The sequence below is a fragment of the Berghia stephanieae genome, chromosome 3 (assembly GCF_034508935.2).
Source record: "Berghia stephanieae isolate SIO BIC M18660-M18661 chromosome 3, UCSD_Bste_1.3, whole genome shotgun sequence".
In the NCBI taxonomy this organism is placed as follows: Eukaryota; Metazoa; Mollusca; class Gastropoda; order Nudibranchia; family Aeolidiidae; genus Berghia; species Berghia stephanieae.
The window spans coordinates 41,662,994-41,670,493 of record NC_088362.1 but is presented as its reverse complement, the minus strand read 5'-3'; the positions used below and the strand labels follow the sequence as shown (position 1 = coordinate 41,670,493).

The window sequence follows — 7,500 nt, the reverse complement described above, 5'->3', positions numbered from 1 at the left end:
AGTGGAAGAAGTAACGATCGGCAATTGGATAAGGGGAAAGAAGGGAGGGGGGGGGGGTATCTTGAGGGTGTAAGGATAAAGCGACCAAAAAAAAGGGGAGGGGGGGGGGGGGGCAGAAAGTCGATGACTTAAGTTCGGCGAATTTGTACGAAAATTCGAATTCCCATGCTATGCATCTCGGTAAAATACTCACAACATTCGCGAGCCGGACATAACTTATCAAAGCACAAAACTCGTATGTGTAACTGTAAATGTTTATAGTGTGATTGCCAGAATTTAAATGGCTGTCTAAAAACAAAGGCAAAGAGTTGATCGACGTCAATTTCAATTCTTCTACTCTCGAGCTTTCTTTTAGATTATATAATACATATATTTAAAAAAATAAAACTATATATATAATATATAAACACACACACACAGAGACACAGAGAGAGAGAGAGAGATAGAGAGAGAGAGAGAGAGAGAGCGAGAGAGAGAGAAAGAGAGAGAGAGAAAGAGAGAGAGAGAGAGCGAGAGAGAGCGAGAGAGAGAGAAAGAGAGAGAGAGCGAGAGAGAGAAAGAGAGAGAGAGAGAGAGAGAGAGAGAGAGAGAGAGAGAGAGAGAGAGAGAGAGAGAGAACACAAGCTCATAGATTTGCTAAAAAAGAGTAATGGGCCAATTAGACGTTCAGACTTTTCGTACACATCCGACAGATTTCCACAAATTGTGGATAAGGGACCAAAACCACAATAACCAAAACTCGTGAAAACAGCGTGAAAACGAGGAATTTCAATCCCGTCCGACGAATGTCTTCGCGAAGTCCCAGGTCTGAAAGTTGGTTTTGTTTTTTTGTTTTTTTGTTGTTTTTTTTTGTTTTTTGTTGTTGCCAAGATGAGGGTCATTTAAATCGATTGATATTTGAAGGACGACTTTTCTGGCCACATTCTCAAATATGGGTTTTTCCAGAGTACGACAGTACACTCCTGTGCTCTGAAAAAGATCTTTTTCTGTAAATCTTGGCGACTGAAGTCCCAGGTTTAAGAATTTTGGACAACGATCGCTCTTTGAAGGTTAGGGTTCATGGCCATGTTTTACAGAGTACGACAGTATACTCGAGACGAATAAAATTGGAGCTTTTGTGTGAGAGCTCTGTCAACTGTGATTCTTCTTCTTCTTCTTCTTCTTCTTCTTCTTCTTCTTCTTCTTCTTCTTCTTCTTCTTTATTTGTAACTTTTGTTAAGGCGAAAATTGAAATAATGCGTATTTACTGAAGCTTAACATTATTATTATTCAAATTCTTCGATTCCACAGGTTTCAGTTTCATTTCATCCTCTGTGCTAATATTGCATTTCTCTGAAATCCTGATGAAAACTTGTTTTAAATCCAAGACCGGTTCTTCCAGTCTTGTTGTCAAACAAACAAATGTATTACATGTAATTTATGAATATAGTGCATGCTAACAGGGCGAGGCTATGTAAGGTATGAAATTCTAGTTATCTTTCTCTCAATGCTTTTTATGAGCTCAAATCGTCCTTATTTGAAGATCTGGTAATCCAAATTGCTACGGGATCATTGTTCTAATGGGAATATTCTCAAAACCAACACACGACATTCCCATTACAACAACATTAAGTCAAACTCACTAATGCATTCGGTTCACAGACCTGCAAATATGTGTACGTCGCCCACACCCATGAGAATATTAACCATATTATTTTCCCAAATGTTGTCAATTATGACTCACTGAATTAATCTAGTTTTATATAGGAATTGACTTGATGAAGAAAATTTGGGTGAAAGTCAAAATGAATAGAATCTAAGCTTATCTATATATCTATCTATCTATCTATCTATCTATCTATTTCTCCCTCGCTTTATATATTTATTTCTCTTCTTTCTCCCTCCCCCTCTCTCTCTCTCTCTCTCTCTCTCTCTCTCTCTCTCTCTCTCCTTCGCTTGATATATTTATTTCTCTTCTTTCTCCCTCTCCCCCCCTCTCTCTCTTTCTCTCTCTCTCTCTCTCTCTCTCTCTCCTCTCTCTCTCTATCTCTCTCTCTCTCTCACACACTCCTCTTCTTTCTCTCTTTTTCTCACTCTCTCTATTCAATGAAGGAATGTATTGCCACTCCAATTATATCAATTTCACCTGCTGACCAATGATCCCGATTCTTGCTGTCGCTCGCTCTCAAATTGTACTAATGAAACAAAACTGTCGACTATAAAACTGTAATAAACAAAAATGAAAATAGCAGCTTCGTAAAAGAACAAAATACTATATACATCACTTAAAATCCAGACAGACCGCAAAATAGTGCGTAAGAGTTTCTTGTGGGCGAGTATAAGCTGCTGTTACAAAACATCGTTTTCGTAATACTTGATCTTAAAAACGAAACTATTATTATGTTGCGTTATTCAAATAAACAAGCTAGTCCTCACAAATCGTCTGGCTTGAATTATCTCTCCACTCTGGCAAAAGATTATTTCAATACGCTTCTATTAAAGATTTATAGCTTTTAAAAAAACAATATCAGGCCTATTCCTTAGATTTGATTAGTCTAAGACTTCAATCCTACGTGCAATATTGTCTAATCAAGTTTGAACAACTAATTCGTTTGTTTTTAAATTATTTTTTTCCATCCATCCATTCATTCATTCATTCATTCATTCATTCATTCATTAATTCATTCATTCATTCATTCATTCATTCATTCTTTCTTTCTTTATTTATTTCATATAATTTCTAGGGGAGTGACAGGGACAGGATGTAAAACTGAAACTGACATAAATAAAGATCTGGTCTGACCCAAGTTCTATTTGATTTGTTTGAATAATAATATTATATCAGGTGTGTCATTTTGACCCTGAATCTCATTCATTCACATTCATTATCTATTGCGAACTTCGAAGTAATTTGTTGTTGTAAAATAGCTGTAAACGTGAACCCTTGCTTTCCGATGCATATCCAAATAATGAACATAATAGACATTCTTGGAAGGAAGCTGCTTTTTTTGTCTAAACTAGAACTGAGACTCCTATTAGGGTTATAAAAGCACGCCCCTAATAAAGTCACGAACAAACACAACAGAGGTAGCTCAGAAACGGATCGAGTTTGGGAAAGGGCGTGTTTTGGTCAGGCATTTCGACTTGATATCAACGTCAAGCAAAATTTTGGTAAGTTGATACCAGTGGATCGAAGGTTACATCTGGTAAGTTGATTTTATTTTGTATAGATAGAAGAGTTATTTTTATTCTTGTCTTCTCTTTATTTATTTTTTACATTTACTTTGATTTCATTTGATATTTTCCTTATGATTTGAGATTGAGGAGGAGGATTGAATTACGGTGGTCAAGTGGATTAGGTATCACACTTAAACTCAGATAATCCAGGTTCTAAATCCTCACTATCAGCATCTCATACCTACTAGCGTAGAGCAAAATATTTGCCTTTATTTCTGAATTGGATTTTAGGCGCTATAGAATTTAGACTCCTAAGAAGATCTTCAGAGCCATTGGGCTCAAAAAGCAGGAATTTATCCCCGTTTCTATGGCGTGAAACGGACTATAGCAATTGGTTGAGGACGGGACTCTGAACAGAATAGCTATCTGCTTCTCACATCCTACCAAGTGACCATTAGCTAGGCCTGGTTGACAGTTTAAAAATTGTTTCATTGGATTCGCGATAATTCAATCCGTGAAGCACTCGAGTCAAAAGTAAACCGCTTTGTTTTGAATCCAGGAAAGCCGGTTCCTGTTTACTTATTCAGAAATGAATGAGTATTTGGATCGCTTAGATCTGGCTGAGCATAGGTACTTTGGGGTTTACCATAGTCTTCCTAAACTGGTAACATGCAATTTTTATTGTCCGTTATTCGAATGGACATAAAGGCTTTAAATATTTTATTATTTTCTATCTCTATTCATCATCATTTTCATTTTTTTTTTTCAGGTGGAACTTTGATTGGTTTTGACACTCCTTGCTGCCATGGCGACAGTAATGCTTTCCATCATTTCATTGGTGGTCTGCTTTATGTTCAATGTCCATAATGTTGCATACGGTAAGTCTCTTCTAGATACCTAATAGCTTCTTTTCTCAATCGCAGATTACGTTAATTAAAAAACATAAATGAAAACAAAATGTCACTGCTTGAAACTCGAAGAAATAAATTAATAACAATAGGAAATTAAATGAAAGCTTACATTTAATCAACGAAAATAGATAATGTGGGCGTTTCTGGTTACTCTTTAAAGAAAACACGATGGATGAAACACTAAAGACGAAATATATTTAGTCGTTAGTGTTTCATTCATCGTATTCTGTTAATAAAAGTAAACTCGAAACCTCCACATTATCTGTATTCATTGATTGAATCCTAGGTTCCATTTCATTTCCTATTGTTATTTATTTTTAAAAATTGAGCTTTTCTATAGCGCGATATCCACTTAATGTGCTCAAAGCGCTTTACAAGAGGTCCCTGACCAACGGCAACATGTAACGTGTAGAACGAGACATGACGCCTGTTAGGCGATATTACAATATTTTTTTTCCGACAGAGACAACGCTGTTAACGGCCGGATATTCATTTTACACCTGAGTAGTGTGAGAGAATGTGAGAAAAGAGCCTTTTCCAAGGACTCAACTATGCGCCGAGGGAGACTCGAGCTCAGGACCCTCCGATCCGAAAGCGAGAGTCATACCACTAGACCACATAGCCGCACATTTATAAGATGTGTCAACCTCTTCACGCCGCCTCATATTTATTTTCCACTAAAACCACCAAGCGTGTCTGTGAATGGTTTACGTTTGAGACTAAACATAGGAATATAATATTACTCTTACTAGAACATCTTTGTGACTTATTCAAGTCAAATCTTTCTCTATTGAGATATTTAATTTGTAGAAGTAGGGATAAGTTTGAGGGAACTCGATCAGATAAATGACAGGGATGATATAGTATTGTCCGCTCATGGAATTTTAAAAGAAGAACATTTGAATCATCGCTCCTGTCTGGTATTATGTCAGAGTCACACAAAATTTTTTTTTTTTCACTCTCACATAACATATTTGCCCTCTTCAATAAAACACTAACTCAACTTTAGTCTGATATTTTTGGCTATAGATAGTATGCGCTTGGCTAACGAACACACAACATTGCCATCCGGAAGTATAATGGACTATAAACGATCATGGTTACACAAAGTTTTGTGTGTTGTCACAAAATTTTGTGTAACCATGATCGTTTATAATCAGGTTAATAGAGTTTGGTGAGAATTACTCATAAACGCGGATGGCAAAAAAAAAAACAATAACAAGAACCTGAGTGACGTCCACTTCGAACTATCTATTATGTACAAACGTTTATCAAGAGAACACTGTCGAGAGGACGCAACACGCATGTGAAAAACTATTTCGGGGACGGCAGGGGGGGGGGGGGGGGGGGGGCACTCGGTTGTTTCAACGTGTGAACAAAACTCACAAAAGAACATAATTTATCAAGCAAAAATAACACCAAGCCACAGCACTGAGATACCAGTCCCTTTGTATTTATCTTTGATCACCAATCAAGGGACTGAATTTGGTAGATAATGCACTCATCAAATAAAGGCAATGGGCAGGATCTATATTACATTTCCATGTGCTCTAGGTCATTGGTCACATTGCAAAATGTGCTCAAAGTGACGTACATAGTGAAAAGTGTTCACAGATGTTGAACTATCTACCATTACGATTGGTCATTCTGTTCAGCTTGACACATGAGTATGTGTACAACTTTCATAAACAAAGCAGCGTGTTTACATTTGTTAAGAAATGTCCAATCGTTGGACAGCAACAATCACGTGATTGATGACTCGGTTGGACGAAAACATAAATATAGATCGCTCCCATTTTCATTCCGACATAAGAACGATTTGAGGCCGTGAGACAGTAGGACGCTTGATTCTTTTGATTTTTAAAAATCTTAGTTCAACAGTTGAGCCATCCGTAAACCCCCTCCTTACCAACTATAGGAAAAGCGTCGCATTCGTTACGATACAACCAACATTTTTCTTATTCAAATTTCTTTGGTACATTATACAATTTAAAGAACATGAACAGTGTGCTGTAGAGTAAAATTATTTATGGCAAGAACCTTTACTGCAAGTATGTCTAAGTAATAAAAAATATTTTTTGTGTTAGTTGGGTGTGAAGTTTTGGGGGAAAATCCTGAAAATGACTGGTAACGAGAGAGTTAAGAACGCCTTTTTGCCTATTTTTTTTTTTGGAGTGATATTCTTAAAACATATGTAGTTGATGAAATGCGTTCAGGCAAAATACTCACATCATCCGCCAACACTCAAAACCATGTGTAACCTTAATCTGACATATAGACTTTAATGAAGACTAATCATTAACATGGCTGTCTAAAAACAATAAAGAGTTGAGTGACTTCAGTTACGTTCGTCTTTACGTGATCTCGCTTTGTTTGTTTTTTTTTTGTTTTTTTTTTAAACTTTAAAACCATTCTACAGGGTATCCACAAAGTCTGGGGTACATGCAGTACTTTACTAACTATTTTCATTTATTTATTTATGCCAAAGAGTGGAGATTTGGCTGAAAGCTATTTTTCTTCACTGAATAAGTGGTCACGTGTCGTTAAAATACTATTTATTTACATATCCAATTGAATACGATTGGGTTTTTAAAGAGGACTTTGTACTATTACTATGTACCCAGACTTTACGGGCACCCTGTATTTCTGTATTGTCAAGGTCACAATGCCGTTACAGACATCTCAGGCTGTCTGAATAGCCCTTTTATTCTGAATGTCAGCTCACAGCATTTTGTGAATAGATCATTATATAGATCATTATATAGTTGGAACAAAATTGACGTCACTCAGCTCTTTTTATTGTTTTTAGAAAGCCATTTTTTGGTGATAAGTTCTCACTAAATTAGACCGAAATTGACGTCACTCAGGTCTTTCTTGCTGATTTTTGCCGGCAATTTTATGATTTATGAGTAGTACTCATTAAATTGTAAAAATCTGACTATTAACCGTTAAGGTTACACATGTGTGTTGGTACGTTATGTCCGACGGGCCAATTATTATGAGTAAAATATCTCAACGAACATCATCAATAAACGTTCAAGGTTACACATATATTTGTGTGTGGGTCCGTTATATCCGGTTGTTGGATGCAAGTATTTTACCTAAACATAGAGCATCAATATCAAAATCAACATCCAGTTGATTGTCCCTTGTCGGTTGGATGGAGTCTCGATAGCTCAACTGGTAGAGCACTTACACCACCTCAAAGGGGTGTAGTCGAGATTATTTTTTTTCTGACCTCCCATTGGTTGTCCCACTCTTGAAGGACCACCATAAGATGGGTTCTACGCATAGCCCTACTATAATACTGGCCGAAGCACGAGGACGATGACCGTAGGGGTTAAGGCTATCGTATTCGTTACACAAAGCGGGGAAATTGAATGCGTGATTAGGTACCGTGTGTCGTCGGCAAACAAATTTTCGTCAGTCTGTG

At 36.9% G+C, this 7,500-nt stretch overlaps 1 protein-coding gene across 2 annotated transcripts in view; it reads left to right on the top strand.

The window, feature by feature from the left end:
- Positions 1–2,895: 2,895 nt before the first annotated feature.
- LOC144967749 (uncharacterized) overlaps positions 2,896–7,500 on the top strand; it is a 33,948-nt gene continuing 29,343 nt past the window's right edge. Inside the window, exons 1-2 of one of the 2 annotated variants that reach the window (XM_078905339.1) lie at positions 2,896–3,150; positions 3,926–4,034. In XM_078905339.1, the coding sequence (XP_078761465.1) occupies positions 3,962–4,034 (73 nt within the window). In that variant the 5' untranslated portion in view covers positions 2,896–3,150; positions 3,926–3,961. Of the gene's footprint in view, positions 3,186–3,925; positions 4,035–7,500 lie in introns of both variants that reach the window. The other variant, XM_078905340.1, reaches the window with a different exon arrangement.